The 22208-nt window shown below is 44.4% G+C and overlaps 1 protein-coding gene across 2 annotated transcripts in view; it reads left to right on the top strand.

The window, feature by feature from the left end:
- Nucleotides 1-22208, top strand: part of BMPR1A (bone morphogenetic protein receptor type 1A) — a 108269-nt gene that overhangs the window by 55481 nt on the left and 30580 nt on the right. For both annotated transcript variants that reach the window (XM_070752047.1, XM_070752046.1), the window contains exons 2-3: nt 5902-6095; nt 18134-18296. In XM_070752047.1, coding sequence (XP_070608148.1) covers nt 6035-6095; nt 18134-18296 — 224 coding nt within the window. In that variant the 5' untranslated portion in view covers nt 5902-6034. The remainder of the gene's footprint in view (nt 1-5901; nt 6096-18133; nt 18297-22208) is intronic.

Raw genomic sequence — 22208 nt, 5'->3', positions numbered from 1 at the left:
GTACCACTGTACACAAATTAGATAACAACCACTCTGTTGGTTTGGCCGCACCGTCTGTGATCAGCTTGCCGCTCTAGTTATTCTGCGGCTAATAAAGAATTGCTAATACTAATTAACACCCTAACCATTATTTGCAAGATTTCTGCAAATTATATATTTAAAAAAACCTCAGCGATTGGGGCTGCTAGATGTAGGATTTGAGCAGCCATGGAGCCAGGCTTCGTAACCTTCCTTCCACCATCCCTTAACTGGGGGCCTAGAAGCGAAGGATTGTCTCCTAATTGCTTCATGTGTTGGAGGAGACGGGAAACAAATTGCAACAGAGAACTTCATCTTTTCCCCAGGATTGGGTAAGCCCATCCTCCACCTGTGCTTCAAAAGTTGGCCTAAAACAGCAGTCCCCAGTGAGGTGACTCAGCACTCAGATTCCAGTGCTTCTTACAGCAGGAGGATATATTTATATACAAAGGTCCTTCAGCTTACGAACTTAATTCGTTCCGTGACCAGGTTCTTAAGTAGAAAAGTTTGTAAGAAGAAGCATTCATTTCATTTCATTTCATTTATTGGATTTATATGCCGCCCCTCTCCGAAAACTCGGGGCGGCTAACAACAGTCATGAACAATGTACAGTAAAAATCCAATACTAAAAAAACTAACTTAAAACCCCTTAATATATAAAACCAGCATACGTACAAACATACCATACATACAGTTGTATCAGCCTAGGGGGAGAAGAAGTCTTAATTCCCCCATGCCTGGCGGCAGAGGTGGGTTTTGAGTAGCTTACGAAAGGCAAGGAGGGTAGGGGCAGTTCTAATCTCTGGGGGGAGTTGGTTCCAGAGGGCCGGGGCCGCCACAGAGAAGGCTCTTCTCCTGGGTCCCGCCAAGTGGCATTGTTTCGTTGATGGGACCCGGAGAAGACCCACTCTGTGGGACCTAACTGGCCGCTGGGATTCGTGCGGCAGAAGGCGGTTCCTGAGATAATTTTCCCCATAGGAATCAATGTAAAAGCAAATAATGTGTGCGGTTGGGGAAACCACAGGGAGGGTGGAGGCCCTGTTTCCTCCCAGGAGATTCCTAGAGAGGCCCCATGGAGGCTTCTCCCCGCCTTTTCCAGTCCTGTTTCCTCCCAGGAGATTCCTAGAGAGGCCCCACGGAGGCTTTTCCCAGCCCTGTTTCCTCCCGGGAGATTCCTAGAGAGCCCCCATTGAGGTTTGCCCCCGCCTTTTCCAGCTCTGTTTCCTCCCAGGAGATTCCTAGAGAGGCCCCAGGGAGGCTTTTCCCTGCTTTTTCCAGCCCTGTTTCCTCCCAGGAGATTCCTAGAGAGGCCCCACAGAGGCTTCTCCCTGCCTTTTCTGGTTACAGTTTCGGAGGCTTGGGTTTGTAAGTGGAAAATGGTTCTTGAGAAGAGGCAAAAAAATATTAGCTAGAAAAATTCGTAAGTACAGGCGTTCTGTACAACCAACACTTAAGGAAATTAAGTATACCCACATCTCTCCAGCACTTTGCGGGCTGCACTGGCTGCCGATCGGCTGCTGAACACAATTCAAAATTCTGGCCTATAAAGCTCTTAAAATTGTTCAATATTTTTGCTTTAAGTTTTGACACTGAGTTTTTGTGCATTACCTAACGCTGTGAATATAGGCCTAGATTTGAGCATTCTTGAGCGAAGTTGGTCCAAGCAATCATCAGATAAATTGGCTTATTCCTTGTGTCAGGAAGGTATTTTGTTCCTTGATTACTAAAGTCACGGATGTGTGAAAAGTAGGCCATAGGTTGAAGGCCATGCGCCCCTTCCATGTGCAAATTAGGCGTGCAGACGCCCGCCGAGCATTCCTGGCAATTTGCTGCCCTGTTAAATCGGTCATTAAACTCCGAAGTCCTTGGATCCTGCCCAAAGAGAGATTGGATTATTTATGGCAGAAGCAGCTATCAATAGTAATTACACCACATCCTTGCACAAGTCCAGATTTTTTTATTTCAAGGATAAGGCCAGGATGACGGGGTCAGAGGGGTCAGACTCACTCAGAAAAGAGGCCAAAAAAATTAAAAAAGCCAGGCAAACTCCATATCTGAACATAGAATCTGTATTGTCCTGCATTAATTCTTGTATTCATTGAAGGAACCAAATCAGCTGCAGCTGTTTAATATCATTTTTTACCTTCTTTAATCCAGTGCTTCTCGATTATAATCCTCAATCTGAGTATTGCATTGGCAGTTCTGTGTTAGCAAAAACTTCAGAAGAGAAGGATTTAGGGGTAGTGATTTCTGACAGTCTCAAAATGGGTGAGCAGTGCGGTCGGGCGGTAGGAAAAGCAAGTAGGATGCTTGGCTGCATAGCTAGAGGTATAACAAGCAGGAAGAGGGAGATTGTGATCCCCTTATATAGAGCGCTGGTGAGACCCCATTTGGAATACTGTGGTTCAGTTCTGGAGACCTACAAAAAGATATTGACAAAATTGAACGGGTCCAAAGACAGGGCTACAAGAATGGTGGAAGGTCTTAAGCATAAAACGTATCAGGAAAGACTTAATGAACTCAATCTGTATAGTCTGGAGGACAGAAGGAAAAGGGGGGACATGATCGAAACATTTAAATATGTTAAAGGGTTAAATAAGGTTCAGGAGGGAAGTGTTTTTAATAGGAAAGTGAACACAAGAACAAGGGGACACAATCTGAAGTTAGTTGGGGGAAAGATCAAAAGCAATGTGAGAAAATATTATTTCACTGAAAGAGTAGTAGATCCTTGGAACAAACTTCCAGCAGACGTGGTTGGTAAATCCACAGTCACTGAATTTAAACATGCCTGGGATAAACATATATCCATTGTAAGATAAAATACAGGAAATAGTATAAGGGCAGACTAGATGGACCATGAGGTCTTTTTCTGCCGCCAGTCTTCAGTTTCTATGTTTCTATATTGTTCATTAACACCCCCCCCCCCCAGGAAGAAGTAAACATTTGTGCCCCCCAACTCCGCCGGGATGATTATTTGCAATATTCAGCACGTTTTCTCTGAAAAAATTCAAGCGGTTTATCAGCGTGACTGGGGTGTGATGTGTTTAAGTGATGCCTTAATTTATTTGGCTTCATGCTGCCTGCCAACAATTTTAAATACAGTAAACATATTGGTCTTTCCTTGTCTCCCACCATAGTCACATACACCTTAGTCATATTTGCTCATCTTAGCTTTCAGGAGACTTACGTTTGTCTCGTTATCTCCGTCTCTCTCCTCCTTTCTTTTCACCCCTGTTAAATATTTTTCCAGGGTGTCTCTTAAGAGTTTGCACTTCATATCTCCTACCGAGTCTACGGAGAGGGGCGGCATACAAATGTAATAAATAATAATAATAATAATAGTAATGATAATATTATTATTATTAATAATAATAATAATAATAATAATAATAATAATAATATGTGCTGTGTGCTATTGTTTGGGGCAAAAAAACCCTACTCCCTGCGGCAAAAAAAAGCATGTTCCCCGGGGTCACGCCCCCCCCCCCCCCCCAGCATTTCTCTGTGCTGTCCCTCCCGGAGGGTCACGCCCCACTATTTGAGAAACACTGCTTTAATCCAATAGGGTCAGTATCGGATTGCTACCCGATATGGGCCACGCTGCGCACCAGTAGCAAAAATGGAGCTGCATATTCAGCTTTGCGTCTCTGGTGCCCATGTGTGTCCTAGCGAGATTTTGCTTCTGTGCATACGAGAGAGATTTGGGCAATTCTTTGCTTTTGCGCATGCACAGAAGCAAAAATCTCCCGCGCGCCCTCTGCCTAAATCACCCGCGCGCCCTCTGATGAGAAATTCTCATGGGACATGCACGCGTGCACTCTAGAGACCCAAAACCTGGGGCAATTAGATTTTGTCCCCCTGACCAATAAATGCGATGCATGGTGTGATTGGATTGTTTGATTAAGTCATACATTGGGGTTTTAGCAGTAGTTTTTTAATGTATTAGATTTTGTATGCTTTGTTTCTATATTTATTCTGTGAGTTGCCCCGAGTTTTCGGAGAAGGGCGGCATACAAATCTAAATAATAATAATAATAATAATAATAATAATAACAACAACAACAACAACAACAACAATAATAATAATATAACCCCTGCCTGAATAGGATGATTTGAAGCAACTTAATTCTCTCCCCACTTTTTTTGTGGGCCTAAACATGGAGTTTTTAAAACGTCCTTTTTAATAAATGCATTTTAATTTTGAACATGAATTAGCATTATTATTATTATTATTATTATTATTATTATTATTATTTATTAGATTTGTATGCCGCCCTTCTCCGTAGACTCGGGGCGGCTCACAGCAATAATAAAAACAATGTACAACAAATCTAATATTTAAAAATATCTACAAAACCCTTATTTAAAAAGCAAGACATACATACAAACATACCATGCATAAACTATATAGGCCTGGGGGAGATGTCTCAATTGCCTGACGGCCAAGGTGGGTTTTAAGGAGTTTACGAATGGCAAGGAGGGTGGGGGCAATCCTAATCTCCGGGGGGGAGCTGGTTCCAGAGGGTCGGGGCCACCACAGAGAAGGCTCTTCCCCGGGGTCCTGCCGGATGACATTGTTTAGTCGACGGGACCCAGAGAAGGCCAACTCTGTGGGACCTAACTGGTCGCTGGGATTCATGCAGCAGAAGGCGAGATAATTTATAATTTATTGGACTTTAGAATGACTGCTAAACAAACCAATTAGTAGCTGGTGTTATTATTAAACAAGGTTTGTACCGACCTTGTGTGGTATGGGGTTTGTTATCAGGAAGCTGGGTCAGAACAAGAGCAGAAGGCGGTCCCGGAGATATAATATGATATAACATAACACGTCTTAATTTCAGAGGCTCTAGCAAAAAGATGTGCTCTCTTTATTGAAATATTCTTCATTCAGTTTTGCGTAATACTGTACTTTGTTAGGCTCTTAGAAGAAGATGGTCGTGAACCACTGAAAATGCTTTGTTTTCTTTCTTTTTTTTAATTTAATTTTTTTTAAATAGTTTATTTATTAATATAAAAAAGGGGGAAGGGAAGTATAAACAGAAAGAGAAAATGGGTAAGGGGAAAGGATACAAAATCAAGGAGTTTGGGAAAATGGTAGTATTATACATAGTAATACATAAAGTTCTTTGTATCAATATTGTAATTCTCAAACTATGTAGATAAAAAGTACCCTTATTATTACCATTTATATCGTATATTATATTTGTAAATCTTACATTTAATTTCCAATTTAATTCCAATTTCTAATACTTATATATATATAATATATATATAATATATATCAGGGATCCCCAAACTGGGCAACTTTAAGCCTAGTGGACTTCAATTCCCAGAATTCTCCAGCCAGCTTAGCTTGCTGGAGAATTATGGGAATTGAAGTCCACAAGTCTTAAAGTAACCAAGTTTGAAGACCTCTGATATATATACTTATATATATATTAGTTGATAAAAGATAAATAAAGATGATTTATGAAAGAGGAAAGTGAAAGCAAAGGAGTTAGAAAGAGTTAAAATTTATTTAAGTAAGTGATATAATTAAAGACGTTTAGAGCTTGAAGAAAGAAAGAAAAAAAGGAAAAAATATAGAGGGAGGTGAATCTGCGTATAGCGCAGACATTATTTGTTTTCTTCAAGTAGAGGAAGGCTTACCTATTTGAGGAACACTGCTCATATTCGTAGAAGCATGTAAATTCATTTCTGGCCATTGCAGAATTCTGAGTGAACTCAATCAGTCAAAATACAAGAGCTATTTTAGTTTGTCCAAAATATTTTAAGATATTTTAAGACCTTGTTATGCATTAGCCGTGTGAAACTTTTTTTAATTCCTTTCCGATTTGTTTTAGCGGATGGGAGTTTATTATCTATTCATTTCTTTTTCAGAAGAAAAACTGGAAGAATTAAATTTTTGATCCAACCGACTGCCAAAGTGCTCAGATTTCTCTGAAGAGTCCGCTTGTCAAGAGCTGAACAATTTGCCAAACCTGACAGTGCAGAGAGACTTTAATTACGAGCCATGATCATTTCCAAAGTATCCGTCAGATTGCTGGGGTTCTACGCATTCCTCATTTTTCAAGGTAAAAGCCACCTTTGTCGAACTTGGGGTTTATAAGAAATGGTCCTGATGCCCAAAATGTTTATGCACAATAGAGACACCATTATGTTTGGTTTACAGCTTGAAATACAGTGAAATACTCCTACAAGCTCCCAAACTTTAAATGTTTTTTTTCTGAAAACTGAAAAAGCTACGAGGGTTATCTGGAAAGTAAGGTTACAATGCACGTAGCTCTCACAGAGTATGTTCGTGGGGGACATTCTAATAAATAAATTAATAATTAGAATAGAATAGAATAGAATAGAATTTTTATTGGCCAAGTGTGATTGGACACACAAGGAATTTGTCTTGGTGCATATGCTCTCAACGTACATAAAATAAAATATACATTTGTCAAGAATCATGTGGTACAACACTTAATGATTGTCATAGGGAATCAAATAAGCAACGAAGAAGCAATATTAATAAAAATCTTAGGATATACGCAACAAGTTATAGTCATACAGTCAACATGGGAGGAAATGGGTGATAGGAATGATGAGAAAAACTAGTAGAATAGAAGTGCAGATTTAGTAGAAAGTCTGACAGTGTTGAGGGATAATAATAATAATAATAATAATAATAATAATAATAATAATAATAATAATAATAATAATAATTAAAAAAAAATCTTACTTTCCAGATAACATCCCTGGTACAAAATAATACAAGAATCTGGCATGAGTGCTAATGCCTGCTGGCATGTGGTTAATAAATTGTTTCTACTTATTTGTTTACTATTGTTTATGGAGATTTAAGATAAAATTAATTTAATTGGTGTGTGCTTCCTAATAAGACTAGGAATTTTGGTTGCCATAAATGCAAGAGAAATGCGGTAGAATTTTTGAAAATAGACGATAAACTGAATAAGCAAACGGTGATAAGGATTTTTGTTATTTAAAACACAATTGCTGCTAGACTTTAATTTCTTAGCGTTTATGGAGAATTTTTTAAAAAATAATATGTGGGTTGACTTTTCTTTTAAATATACAGTGATACCTTGTCTTACAAACGCCTCGTCATACAAACTTCTCCGTACTGAAGGAGCGGGTCCAGCAGTCACATGGGTTGCTCATGTCCAATCCGGTGGAACTGAGCCTAGTATTAAAAAAGCTTGCCGGATCCGCCCCTTCCCCAGAATTCGCTCAGTTCGCATATCCTGCGGTTGTATTGTGATAGCTCGTTCAACATTCTAACACCTTCCCTTCGATCTTTCCTTCAAAAAGTAGTAAGATTTATTGTCTTTATTTATTTACTTGCACTAATTGCGCCAGCCGTTTAAAAGAAAAAAAGAAAAAAAGCGGCTCGGCTTTTTTCCTTGGGAGAAGTTGCGGTTTCGTTTTTCCCCCGGCGGTTTTGCCGGTTACGATTCCTGCGGCCGCTTGTGGATTCTTCTAATCCTTTGGCCTGGAGGTCCTGGTGCAAGTATTTATCTATTGAATTATTGATTATTTATTGTATACAAATATTTAAGGGCTTATAAAATACCTCCTGCGGAGTGAGACGCCTTCCAGTCTCCTGGACTTAGTCGATCGCTTTTCCCTTAAGAAATTCTACGGAGCGATTTTTTCGGCGCGAAGGCCTTCGCGCCCTTTTTTAAAATCTAGGCCTCTCGTGTTGGCCTCCTGCCAGCCGCGTAGGCCTCAGTCCACCGCGTGGATCCGGGAGCGGGCCTTGGGGGTCCCAGGCTAAATTCTCCACCGGCTAAGCCTCCAACCAGAGTGCCTTGGTTTACTTAATTATAAAGTTTAGGGAGGCTGGCCCCGCTGGATTTGGGGGCACGAACTCTGGGTTTGCCCAGATTGTCCTCAAGTTTCAGCAGCTTCGAGGCCTCGAAGCAGGATCCATTCCTCTTGGGAAGTCCTTGAAATTCTTCTCCTTATTATTCAGTTATTGGCTCAGCCTTGTCTTCTGTTAATTGTCAGACTATGGCTACTTTTCCCAAGAGAGGCACAACTAAAGGTCCCAGAGAGGCCAGGCCTACAGGCGATGAGATTACTAGTATCCCCCAGGCCTCTTCCTCCTCTTCTCCAGGGGCCCGCCCCTCGACCAAGGTCACCAGGGCCGAGAAGAGAAGGGACCTAGCCCTACAAAAAATCCATGACAAATCAGCAAAACGTTTGAAAGTGCAGGCCCAAGTAATCAGTAGTCAAGACCCACCAGAGGCCTCTAGTCTGCCTCCTTCTGGGGTCCCTGTGTTATCTCTGGATGAGCCAAACCTAGACAGACCCCAACCTAACCTATGGGGCATAGGTCCAGAGGAACCAGATATTATTGAAGATTCCCCCCAGCCAGGATCCTCCCAGGCCTTTAGGGATTCTTCTGCCATTTCTGCTGATATTTCCAGTTTACCTCCTGAGTTCCAATCTATTTTTGCTGTGTTGTCCAAAGCCATTGATGCCAAACTCTCTACCATCAATGAGCTTCCCTTACCTCTTCCTCCTTCTCGTCCCTCCCGCCCCTTGGGTTCTTCCCCAGCGGTCAGAGCTCCTATTCAGGATGATTCAGAATCCTCCCAGGATGAATATGAGGATGTAGAGGAGGATGAGGACCCTTTTCAGGGCTTATCAGATGATGAGGAATCCCAAATAAAGGTCCCTCCTCCAATTACTATTTTTCCTTCTCAATTATTCAAATCTCTCCTCCTCAAAGCTAGAATTTCTACGGGATTAGCGGCCCAGGAGAAACAAGCCTCCACTTCCACTGATCCCCCGGAGGAGAATTTACCTTACTTCACAGAGGAACAGGAGGATAACGAGGTAATTCCTATGCCTAAATTGTTTAAAGATGCCTTACTCAAACAGTGGGATTTTCCAGCCTCTGGCCTTAATCCCTCCACCAAGGACAGAAAGTTGTATAAACTTTCCTCTTCCTATGAAGAGCTTCTATCCTTTCCCAAACCAGATGAACCTGTCAAGATTCTTCACTCGGCAGCGGCTGTGCCAGGCGAGGCGGAGGAAGTTCTCCGCCCAGAGGACAAGCGCATCGAGCAAATGCTCAAAAGAGGATTCACCGCTGATTCCTGGGCCATTAAAAGTTCTGCAGCGGCCTCCTTTTTCTCCAGAGCCATGCTGCTGTGGCTTCGCCAACTTCAACAGCACATTCCTCCCGATGACTTGAGAGGTCAACAAGACTTCAACAAGGTCTTTGCAGCTGCCCAGTACGTGGCTGATGCCACCTTGCAATCTACTAGATTTTCTGCTAAGTCTATTGCAGCTTCTACAACGGCAAGAAGACTCCTATGGATTCGCCCTTGGCAGGCGGGAGTTCGCCAAAAGTGGCAGTTATCCCAGGGCCCCTTAAAGCGCGACCTTCTCTTCGGTGATCTTCTGGATCCACTCCTCACGGAAACCACGGACAAGAAGAAAGTTTTGGGTCCAACCACAAAAAAGGCTACCAAAACGCAGTCCTTTCGTCGCCCAGGGCGCCAGCAAGATCAAGCGGCTTCCTATCAGAGATCTCCAGGTCAGTATTCCCCCCGCTTTCGTTCCCAAGGTAGGAACTCCAGGGGTAGAGGGTTTCGCTTCCAAAGGGGAGCTTCCTCTAACAGGGCTTCAAAAAAACCTAGATGGTAATCCTACCTCTATTCCCATAGGGGGTCGCCTAGCTCATTTCGCCTCTAATTGGCGTCTCACCTCCAAGGACCCTTGGGTCATTGACACTGTTCAAACAGGCCTTCTTTTAGAATTTATTTCTCCTCCCCCTAAACGTTTTATTTCCTGCCCTTCTCCCAGGTCATCCTCAGATTGTAACCGTATGGAGGAGGCCATTTCTCATCTATTGTCCATCAGAGCCATTCAACCGGTCCCTTCCGGTCAGGAGGGCCTAGGTTTTTACTCCATCCTATTTATGGTTCCAAAGTCCTCCGGAGGTTGGAGAGCTATTTTGGATTTAAAGAAACTAAACCTATTCATCAAATATAGGAAGTTTAAAATGCACTCCTTGTCTTCTATTTTGGCCGCCATTCACTCGGGAGATTTCATGGTCTCCTTAGACCTCACTGAGGCCTACCTTCACATTCCTATAGCCAAATGCCACAGAAAATTTTTACGTTTTTCCTTTCAAGGCAGGCATTTCCAGTATAAGGCGATGCCATTTGGCCTTTCCTCGGCCCCTCGGGTCTTTACAAAGCTCTTGGGGTCCCTGGCGGCCTATATCCGGGCGTCTCCCATCCACATTTTATGTTATCTTGATGATATTTTGATTCATGGGAACTCCCTAGAGAGAGTGAAAACAGACCTTTCTGTCACCATGTCAGTCCTTCAGGACCATGGATTTTCCATCAACTTTGAAAAAAGTCACCTCCAACCTTCCACATCCATTTCTCACCTGGGATCCATTATTGATTCAGAATCCTCCCAGGTTTTTCTCTCTCCCGAGAGAAAACTCAGCATAGTGGAGTTAATTTCTAACATTTTATCTAATTCTTCAGTATCCATAGTTACTCTATCTTCCCTTTTGGGGAAGATGGTGTCATGCATAGGCATCATTCCCTGGGCTCGCCTTCATGCTAGGGAACTCCAGTGGCTCCTGTTACCTTTTCAGAGATCGGGGCACAGCAACTCAAATCGACGCATTGTCATCCCACTGAGTGTTCGCAGATCCTTCAAGTGGTGGAAGTCTCCGGCCATGGACAGAGGATCCCCGTTCAGGTGCCCGGATCAATTTGTCATCACCACAGATGCCAGTCTATCGGGATGGGGCGCCCACGCCCAGGGGATGATAGCCCAGGGCACGTGGTCCCCGGAGGAAGCTTCCAGGCCAATCAATTGGCTAGAGTTAAGAGCCGTTTCCCTGGCTCTGAAGCATTTCTCTCCTCGCATTCCCAACCGGCACGTTCTCATTCTCACCGACAACATTGCCACAAAAAGCCATATCTGCAGACAGGGGGGCACGAGATCCAAGGCTCTCATGAGGGAGGCCCTCAAGTTGGGCCTTTGGGCGGAAAAACATCTCCAGTCGCTCCTAGCCGATCACATCTCGGGGAGTCTCAACGTCCAGGCGGATTGGCTATCCCGAGCAACGATAGACCCAGGAGAGTGGAACCTCCATCAGGACCTGTTCCATCAAATCACCCTCAGATTCGGCCTACCAGTCCTGGATCTCTTCGCGACCAATGCGAACGCCCAACTCCCTCGCTTCTATTCCAGATTTCCATCCCCGGGAGCGGAAGCAATCAATGCCCTCCGGAGTCCATGGCCTCCAGGCCTACTCTACGCATTTCCTCCAACTCCAATCCTCCCGGACGTGATTCACAAGGTCCTCACCGAGAGGGCCCGAGTAATCTTAATCGCCCCTCATTGGCCCCGCCGGCCCTGGTTCGCGGATCTCCAACAGCTGTCCGTCCAGGACCCTTGGCGACTCCCCGTTTCGGGGGATATGCTGCGGCAGGGGGCCTCTTTCCATCCAGATCCGGAGTGGTTCCACCTCACCGCCTGGCTGTTATCAGGAGAGATTTAGAACTGCGTGGTCATGACCCCGATTCAGTGGAGGTCATTTTAAAGGCCAGAAGGGGCTCGACCAATCGAATCTACGACCACACGTGGTCCAAGTTTCACCAGTGGTGTCTACAGGAAGGTCTCTCCCCTCTGTGCATCCCCATACACAGAATTATTTCCTTCCTTATGCAAGGCTTCCATAAAGGACTTTCCACCAGCACCCTCCGGCGTCATCTGGCAGCCATTTCATCTGTCCTAGGGGGTCCCCGCAGACAGCCTCTCCGATCCTTCCCTGAAGTTCAGGAATTCCTCAAGGGCATAGCCAACCTCAGACCTTCCAAGGTCCACAGGTATCCATCCTGGGATTTGCCACGGGTTCTCCATTCCCTCACGCAGGCACCATACGAACCCCTAAAATCGGCGTCCCTCAGGTACCTATCCTTTAAGGTAGCTTTCCTGGTGGCTATTACTTCTGCCCGACGCATTTCGGAGCTGGCTGCCCTCTCAATCAGGCAGGACCTTTGTCAATTCCATCAGGACAAGGTAGTCTTGCGACTGGACCCCACCTTCTTACCCAAGGTCAGTTCCATGTTCCACAGATCTCAGGATATTGTCCTACCTTCCTTCTGCCTCCAACGAGACCATCCCTTGGCAATTAGATGGCACACCCTGGATCTCACCAGAGCGCTGAGAATATATATCCAACGCACAGGACCCTTTCGGAGGTCAGAAGCACTTTTTGTAGCCTATCATCCCAGAGTCATGGGGGCCAAAGTGTCTTCAACAGTAATAGGCCGTTGGATCAGAGGGACTATATCTAAGGCCTATGAGTCGGCCTCCCTCTCAGTTCCAAGGAACATCACAGCGCATTCCACCAGGAGCGCAGCCACCTCGGCCGCTTGGGCGACTCAAGCCCCGTTGGAGGAGGTCTGCAAAGCAGCCACTTGGGCCTCGCCAAATTCCTTCATCAGGCACTACAAAATTGATTCTTACGCTTCAGCGGACGCTGCCTTCGGCAGAAGGGTACTCCAATCCGTTATCTCACACGATAGCAAGCTAATCCCACCCTAGGGACCATCTATTGGGTATGTCCCATGTGACTGCTGGACCCGCTCCTTCAGTACGGAGAATAGGCGTTGATTGCTTACCTGAACGCCTCTTCTCGTACGGTGAGCGGGTACAGCAGTCACTTCCCGCCCTTGTATGTGTCTTCTTTACCTTTCTATATCTTTCTTTCTCTAACAATGAGAGTTGAACACTACAGAGCTTCACAACTGAGCCTAGTCTATGGATTCGCGAATTCTGGGGAAGGGGCGGATCCGGCAAGCTTTTTTAATACTAGGCTCAGTTCCACCGGATTGGACATGAGCAACCCATGTGACTGCTGTACCCGCTCACCGTACGAGAAGAGGCGTTCAGGTAAGCAATCAACGCCTATTTTCAAGATACAAACCCGGGGTTTAAGATTTTTTTGCCTCTTCTTACAAACTATTTTCACCTTACAAACCCACCGCCGCCGCTGGGATGCCCCGCGTCCGGACTTCCGTTGCCAGCAAAGCACCCGTTTTTGCGCTCCTGGGGTTCCCCCGAGGCTCCTCTCCATGGGAAACCCCACCTCCGGAAAACCGGAGGTGTGGTTTCGAGGACTTCGGTGTTTTTGCAATGCTGCGATTTCACTGATGCTCCCTTCGCTGGGAAACCCCACCTCCAGACTTCCATTGCCAGCAAAGCGCTTGTTTTTGCGATGCTGGGATTCCCCTGCAGCATTGCAAAAACACAGAAGTCCGGAGGTGGGGTTTCCCATGGAGGGGAGCCTCAGGGGAATCTCAGCATTGCGAAAACGGGCGCTTCGGCTGGCCAAAGGGGTGAATTTTGGGGGTGCACGCATTGATCGCTTTTCCATTGATTCCTATGGGAAACATTGTTTCGTCTTACAAACTTTTCACATTAAGAACCTCGTCCTGGAACCAATTAAGTTTTTAAGACAAGGTATCACTATATGCAGATAAAAAGTTACCATCATGCTCTCAATGAACTCCTGGCAATGTTTAGAATAAAGCCCAGAATACTTACATCATCCAATCCTATAATTACCAGGATTATATTAACGTATGTGTCTCCCTGTGATAAGATCTAATTTTTGAGAAGTTGTGAAGAGTCTGAGAAAGGAACAGAACAGAGGCTAAACCAGGGGCCAGCACCCCGCAGCTCTGGAGCCGCGTGTGGCTCTTTCGCTCTAGATGAGGTAGCTGTCCAGGAAAGACCACTTGCTTAATAGTCAAATAAAGCAGAGCTCTAAGGAGCACTTCCAAAGTCCATTTGTAATTAGAAGTTTCACTCCCATCCCAGAATGATGCTGTCTGTATTTCTCAAATCTGCAGCCTGGGATGCCAATAATTTGTCAATATTTAAGTACAGTACGTACACTAAGTCACACAGCTGTGGATTTATTATTATTATTATTATTATTATTATTATTATTATTATTATTATGTCAGTACAACACAGCAAACGAGATCACTATGCTGGATTTCGTATTTCATCACCAGTCGGGCGCTTCCCAAGCAACTAGGACTGCGTGATGTAGCGGCGAATTATGTTTGCCGATCCCAGTAAAGCGGCCTTTTGCAATTGACAGATGGAGATTTTGTCAATTCCGATGGTTTTCAAATGTCCGCTGAGATCCTTTGGCACTGCGCCCAGCGTGCCAAGTACCACTGGGACCACTTTCACTGGCTTATGCCAGAGTCGTTGCAGCTCGATTATTATTATTATTATTATTATTATTATTATTATTATTATTATTATTATTATTATTAAAAGCCCTAGATGGCATCGGACCAGAATACCTCCGGGACCGTCTTCTGCCGCACAAATCCCAGAGGCCGATTAGGTCCCACAGAGTTGGCCTTCTCTGGGTCCCGTCAACTAAACAATGTCGTCTGGCGGGCCCCAGAGGAAGAGCCTTCTCTGTGGTGGCCCCGGCCCTCTGGAATCAACTCCCCCCGGAGATCAGAACTGCCCCCACCCTCCTTGTCTTTCTCAAACTACTTAAGACCCACCTATATCTCCAGGCATGGGGAAATAGAGACACATCTCCCCCAGGCATTTTATAGTTTTATGTATGGAATGCGTGTGTTGCATGGTTTTTTTAAATGAGGGGTTTTTAGATGTTTTTTAATATTAGATTTGTTTACATTGTCACACTGTTTTGTTATTGTTGTGAGCTGCCCCGAGTCTTCGGAGAGGGGTGGCATGCAAATCTAATAAATTGTTATTTATTATTATTATTATTATTATTATTATTATTATTATTATTATGTCAGTACAACACAGCAAACGAGATCACTATGCTGGATTTCATATTTCATCACCAGTCGGGCGCTTCCCAAGCATTATTATTATTATTATTATTATTATTATTATTATTATGTCAGTACAACACAGCAAACAAGATCACTATGCTGGATTTCGTATTTCATCACCAGTCGGGCGCTTCCCAAGCACCATTATTATTATTATTATTATTATTATTATTATTATTATTATTATTATTATTTATTAGATTTGTATGCCTCCCTTCTCCGAAAACTTGGAGTGGCTCACATTAAAGCTGTATGCTACTTAAACAAGCACTAACCTACTCTTGACTTCTGATACAGTTGTGCATCATTTTAACAGACACCACAAAATTTATTTGTAAAATATTAATTCTAATGTCACTCTTGGCCATTTCCACCCGGTGTATGCAAGTATGATGTTTATGGTTCGTGTCAGCCCATTTAAGCGGGGTTTTTTTGCCATTCTTGTTATTTGTTTTCAGTCAGTGCAATTTAATGATTTCAATCCCTGCAGTTATTGGGAAATCAAGAACAGCGTTTAGAAACTATCAGTGCTATTGATCTCAAAACCATTCGAAAGTACTAAATTATTGCAACTGATTTTCTTATTAATAAACACTGAGACAGGAAGATGAAAATGCAAACAGACTACAATAGAGTAGAGTAGAATGCAGAATAGAATAGAATAGAATAGAAGCTGGAAGGGACCTTGGAGGTCTTCTAGTCCAACCCCCAACTTAAGCAGAACACCATCTATCTATGATGGCGAACTTCAGATCGTGCAGAATGCAGCTGCGAGAGCAATTATGGGCTTCTCTAAGTATGCCCATATTACTCCAACACTCCGCAGTCTGCATTGGTTGCCGATCAGTTTCCGGTCACAATTCAAAGTGTTGGTTATGACCTATAAAGCCCTTCATGGCACCGGACCAGAATATCTTCGGGACCGCCTTCTGCCGCATGAATCCCAGCGGCCTTCTTCGGGTCCCGTCGACTAAACAATGTCGTCTGGCGAGACCCAGGGGAAAAGCCTTCTCTGTGGTGGCTCCAACCCTCTGGAACCAGCTCCCCCCTGAGATTAGGATTGCCCCCACCCTCCCTGCCTTTCGTAAACTCCTTAAAACCCACCTCTGCCGCCAGGCATGGGGGAACTAAAACATCTCCCCCTTGCCCATGTTGTTTTGCTGTTTGATTGATTGTGTGCTTGTTTTTTATATATATTGGGATTGTTTTATGAATTTCTTAACTTAAAATTGTAATTGGATTGGTGGGCATTGGATTTGTCACTATGTACTTTTTTTTGCTATTGTTGTGAGCCGCCCCGAGTCTGCGGAGAGGGGCGGCATATAAATCCAATAAATCTAATATAAATCTAACCTATAGCACGCGTGTCACAGGTGGCACACAAAGCCATATGGGAGGGCACATGAGGCATTGCCCTATGTCAGTTCCAGCATGCATGTGCGTGCTAGCCAGCTGATTTTCAGCCTTGGGGAAGGCTGTTTCACCCTGAAGCCCCTGAGTGCAAAAAACCCCCGTCCAATGGTCAAACCAGAAGTTTGGAAAAACTGATTTCCGGTTTGCCCGTTGTGCTGTTTTTGGTACTCCGGGGCTTCAGGAAGATTCCTGGAAGGCTCCGGAGTGTGAAAAAACAGCACAACAGGCAAAGCGGAAGTCTGTTTTTCCAAACTTCTGGTTTTGACCATTTGACCATTTTTTCATCATCCCAGCTTTCAGTGAGGCCTGTGCACACGGGCGGGGACAGGGGGAATTGTACACGTGCAGAGGGCTGTACGTGGGAAGGAGGGAATGAATGTGGTAGCGAGCTAACACATGCACGCACACTTTTTTGGCAGGCGAGTGACAAGTCATTGCATCAATGCTTTGACTCCAGAGGAAAACCTTTATAGTAATATAAAGGAGAGGAGGATATGTTTTGTATTATGGATCAGTGATGGCGAACCTTTTTTTCCTCGGGTGCTGAAAAAGCATACGTGCGTGCTATCACACGTGTGTGAACGCCCACACCCATAATTCAATGCCTGGAGGGGGCAAAAACAACTTCGTCTGCCCCCCAGAGGCCATCTGGAGACCAGAAACAGTGGTGGGCCTAGTAGGCTGGAGATTCACCCTCCCCAAGCTCCAAAGGCTTCCCTGGAGCCAGGGGAGTATAAAAAATACCCCCCCCCACCCGCCCGGAGGTTCTCTGGAAGCCAAAAACGCTGATGGACTGATGCTGAAATTGTAGGTTGCATTAACGGAAGGATAGAATCAAGATCACGTGAAGCATTAGTACTGCTTTTATAAGGCCTTAGTAAGGCCACACTTGGAATAGTGCATCCATCTTTGGTTGCCACAATACGGTAGTCCCCAACTTACGACGGGGATCCGTTCCCACAGCCCGTCGTAAACTGAGTTTGGTGTAAGTCGGAATATTCCAATTTACATGAATATTCCGACTTACGCTGCGGCGGCTGTGGCTTCTTCAAGGAACCCAACAGCCGGCGAAGCCTCCTGCTAAACGTTTGGGCGAGGGGATCTCCGCGGTGGGACCAACAGCCGGTCCTTCTCGGCGCTGCGTTGCTGTAGCCTACGAGGCTGCCCACCGCGGAGATCCCCTCGACAGAATGGAGGTGGTGGCGGCAGTGGCGGCAGCGGCAGCAGCCTCGGAGGCTGCAGCAACACAGCCCCGAGAAGGACCGGCTGTTGGTTCCTTGAAGCCGCCGCCTCCGTTCGGGTGAGGGGATCTCCGTGGCTTCTCCAAAGCCCCCACCCACCGTGGAGATCCCTTCGCCCGAACGGAGGCAGCAGCGGTGGCTTCGAAATTGTCTCCGGGTTGTCGAAACGTCGTACGTCAGGGACGACGTAACCCGGGGACTACCTGTATTAAAAAAAGATGTTGAACCTTTGGAAAGAGCGCAGAGGCTAAAACATAGGAAGAATAGTTGCAGGAATTGGTTATGGTCGGCAACCTTAAACACTTAGAGCCACAAAGGTCCTAACCGGAAGCCCCTTGTTCAATTCTGGAGCCGACCGGAAATCGGGTTCCCCCACCATAGAGTCTCCTCCTAGCATGGTGTTCTTCTTCCTCTGCTGTCAGAGCGTGTGTTTCCTAGGTTAGGGCTTTCGAAATGAAAAGCCCAAATTAGGGGCCCTAATGCCATCCCAAGTGTTTCAAACTTCTCTGCGCATGGGCCGGCAGTGGAATAGACTAACTTCCTTCCTTTGGGAATGTCCTACAGGCTGGAACCGAGACGGCATGATCCATGCGGCAGGAATAAAGACCGATCCTGGCCAGCAGAAGCCGGAAGATGGGGTGACCGTAGCCCCAGAGGACATAATGCCTTTTCTACAGTGCTACTGTTCCGGTCATTGTCCAGAAAATGCCATTAACAACACATGCATGTAAGTATGGCAGACATTGTCACTGTCAAACTATTTACTAAGTCTGCAATAAATACTATTACTACTAGTTTTTTTCCTATCACCCGTTTCCTCTCACTTTAGGACTGTATGACTGTAACATGTTGCTTGTATCCTTATGATTTTTATTAATATTGATTGTTTCCTCATTGCTTATTTTACCCCCTATGACAATCATAAAGTGTTGCATCTCATGATTCTTGACAAATGTATCTTTTTCTTTTATGTACACTGAGAACATCTGCACCAAAGACAAATTCCTTGTGTGTCCAATCACACTTTGGCCAATAATCCCCGCACGAATCCCAGCGACCAGTTAGGTCCCACAGAGTGGGCCTTCTCCGGGTCCCGTCAACTAAACAATGTCGGTTGGCGGGGCCCAGGGGAAGAGCCTTCTCTGTGGCGGCCCCGACCCTCTGGAACCAACTCCCCCCAGAGATTAGAATAGCCCCCACCCTCCTTGCCTTTCGTATGCTCCTCAAAACCCACCTCTGCCGTCAGGCATGGGGGAATTAAGATAATCTTTCCCCCTAGGCTTCTACAATTGATGCATGGTATGTTTGTATGTATGATTGGTTTTATAACAAGGGTTTTTTAGCTGTTGTAGTATTGGATTTTTACATTCTGTTTTTTGCCACTGTTGTTAGCCGCCCCGAGTCCACGGAGAGGGGCGGCATACAAATCAAATCAAATCAAATCAAATCAAATAAATAAATAAATAAATAAATAAATAAATAAATAAATAAATAAATAAATAAATACTATTCTATTCTATTCTATTCTATTCATAAGGAAGACCTGGTGGCATGAGTGGTTTCAGAATCATTTTCCCACCCTAGTTCTTAATTCCTTGTACGTTGGTCATTAAAGAATTGCTTCCTTATTTTGAAATACAGTGGTCCCCCGATTATCGCGAGGGTTCCGTTCCAGGACCCCTCGCGATGATCGGTTTTTCGCGAAGTAGCGGTGCGGAAGTAAAAACACCATCTGCGCATGCGCAGATGGTGTTTTTACTTCCGCCGCGGCAGCGAGGAGCCGAAGATTGGGGTTTCCCCGCCGCCCACGCAAACTCCTCGCTGCTGCCGCGCCCCCCGCTTGTCCGCCCGCCACTTGTCCGCCGCCTGCCTGCCCGCGCGCCCGCCCTTCGCCCGCCCACGCCGTTCGCTCGCGCCGCTTCCCAGCTGAGTCCTGAAGCGAACTTCCGCGTTTGGCTTCAGGACTCAGCTGGGAAGCGGCGCTGGGGTTTCCCCGCCGCCCACGCAAACTCCTCGCTGATGCTCGCCGCTCGCCCTCCCGCCAGCAAGAGGGGGAAGACCCAGGGAAGCCGCCCAGCAGCTGATCTGCCCGGCGCCATCTACGCATGCGTGGCCATAGAAAAAAGGGCGCGCATGCGCAGATGGTTTTTTTACTTCCTGGTTGAAAAATCGCGATATAGCGTTTCGCAATGATCGAGATCGCGAAACTCGGGGGACCACTGTAGTTCAGAAATTTCAGGATGCAACATTTTAATGCTTTAGAAGGGTTGCTGTTTTTTTTAACAGCGCAGTTAGTAAAAGATAAAAAGATGCCATTTGGCCATCTTAGACTTGGGAGTTTTTATTGCCCTCTAGTGGTCAGATTGATATCAACTCTGCCGGTATTCTGCACTGTGTAATGCAGAAACCATCTGGTGAGCGCATTTTTCAAAGGCATCGTAATTCTGGAGGTGCACAAAGTGGTCGTTCCTATATAGCTGGGGTGTCAAACTCATTCTCTATAATAGGTAGAGCTATCATCCAGGATGGGTTGACTTTGTTCATTAGCCAATGAGGATTGAGCCTGTTTTAATGTCAATTCCGCCTCTGTCTCCCTGGCCCGCTTTTGACTCAGTCCTTGCACCTGACAGTACGTGTGGTCTTTCTCTTGGACAATAACTCCGTCTACTAGTCCAGAGAAGAGCGACAAAGATGTTTAGGGGACTGTAGGCTAAAACATCTGAAGAGCAGTTGCAGGAACTGGGCATGGCTAGTTTAATGTTACACCAACACTCCGCAGTCTGCATTGGTTGCCGATCAGTTTCCGGTCACAATTCAAAGTGTTGGCTATGACCTATAAAGCCCTTCATGGCATTGGACCAGAATATCTCCGGGACCGCCTTCTGCCGCACGAATCCAAGCGACCGGTTAGGTCCCACAGAGTTGGCCTTCTCTGGGTCCCGTCGACTAAACAATGTTGTTTGGTGGGACCCAGGGGAAGAGCCTTCTCTGTGGCGGCCCCGACCCTCTGGAACCAGCTTTTCAGAGATTAGAATTGCCCCCACCCTCCTTGCCATTCATAAATTCCTTAAAACCCACCTCTGCCATCAGGCATGGGGGAATTGAGACATCTCCCCCTAGGCCTATACATTTTATGCATTGTATGTTTGTGTGTATGTTTTTGCTTTTTAATAAGGGTTTTTTAGTGACTTTTAAATTATTAGATTTGTTATACATTGTTTTATTGTTGTTGTTAGCCGCCCCGAGTCTGCGGAGAGGGGCGGCATACAAATCTAATAAATAATAATAATAGTATAGCAGCCAGAATTACATATGCTCAATGCTGGAAAGAGGAACTCACACCAACGATATATAATGTGATAACTAAAATATACCAGGTAGTTGAAATGACTAAATTGACTTACGAACTACAAGATAAGGACATGGAGGACTTTCACAAAAGCTGGGATAGATGGTATATCTGGGTTGCAAAAAATAAATTAAAATAAAATAAAATAAAATGAAAAGAAATTAGGAACCCCAAATCCAAATTTAGAGACAATAAATTTAAATATCATCAACGAATATTAACAAATTATAGCACCACTATACCATTGAAGAAAAAAGGATATATGATTGATATAATGATAAGGAGATTATAAGATTGTACTTATGTATGAAATGTATAACAATTGTAAAAAGGAAGATTTTCCTTTGTAAGTTAGACGTAAGCTGCACATAAATCACACTACTCTTCGAGTAGTGCCAATTGTAAATAATGATACCAAATATGCTATATTCTCTCCTTTTTTCATATTTGTTTTATGTGTACATATCGTCAATATGTTGTCTTTTGCTGTGTAATTTTAATGTAAATATTTAATAAAACTTTTTTCAAAAAAATAAATAAAAATAATGATGATGATGAAAAGAAGGACCAGGGGAGACATAGCCAAATCAGTGGTAGGAAAACAAGCTTATATGTTTTGAGTGGGCTGCTTTTTAAGAAAGAGAAAGAAAGAAAAATCGACTGAGCCAACTTTATGCCATCTCATTTTGGGGAGATATTTTTGCAGCCTTAGGGCGTGTTTGTGTGTGTGTGTGGGGGCTTTTATGAGCAAAATAAAAATATAAGCATTAATTATATCTCCTATACCTTTCTTCTATTCCTATATCTCTTCTTCTATTCTTTCATTGATATGTTCTATTACTATACCTTCTTTTCTATTATTTCTTAGATACATTTTACTATGAGTATCTCCTCTATAACCTTCATCATGTATTTTACTATGTGTATATAGAATAGAATAGAATAGAATAGAATAGATTTTTTATTGGCCAAGTATGATTGGACACACAAGGAATTTGTCTTGGTGCATATGCTCTCAGCGTACATAAAATAAAATATACATTTGTCAAGAATCATGTGGTTCAACACTTAATGATTGTCATAGAGGTCAAATAAGCAACGAAGAAAGAATAGAATAGAATAGAATAGAATAGAATTTTATTGGCCAAGTGTGATTGGACACACAAGGAATTTGTCTTTGGTGCATATGCTCTCAGCGTACATAAAATAAAATATACATTTGTCAAGAATCATGTGGTACAACACTTAATGATTGTCAGGGGTCAAATAAGCAATGACGAAGCAATATTA

This window comes from Erythrolamprus reginae, chromosome 5, assembly GCF_031021105.1.
Source record: "Erythrolamprus reginae isolate rEryReg1 chromosome 5, rEryReg1.hap1, whole genome shotgun sequence".
Taxonomy (NCBI): Eukaryota; Metazoa; Chordata; class Lepidosauria; order Squamata; family Dipsadidae; genus Erythrolamprus; species Erythrolamprus reginae.
This window is presented reverse-complemented; position numbering and strand designations above follow the sequence as displayed.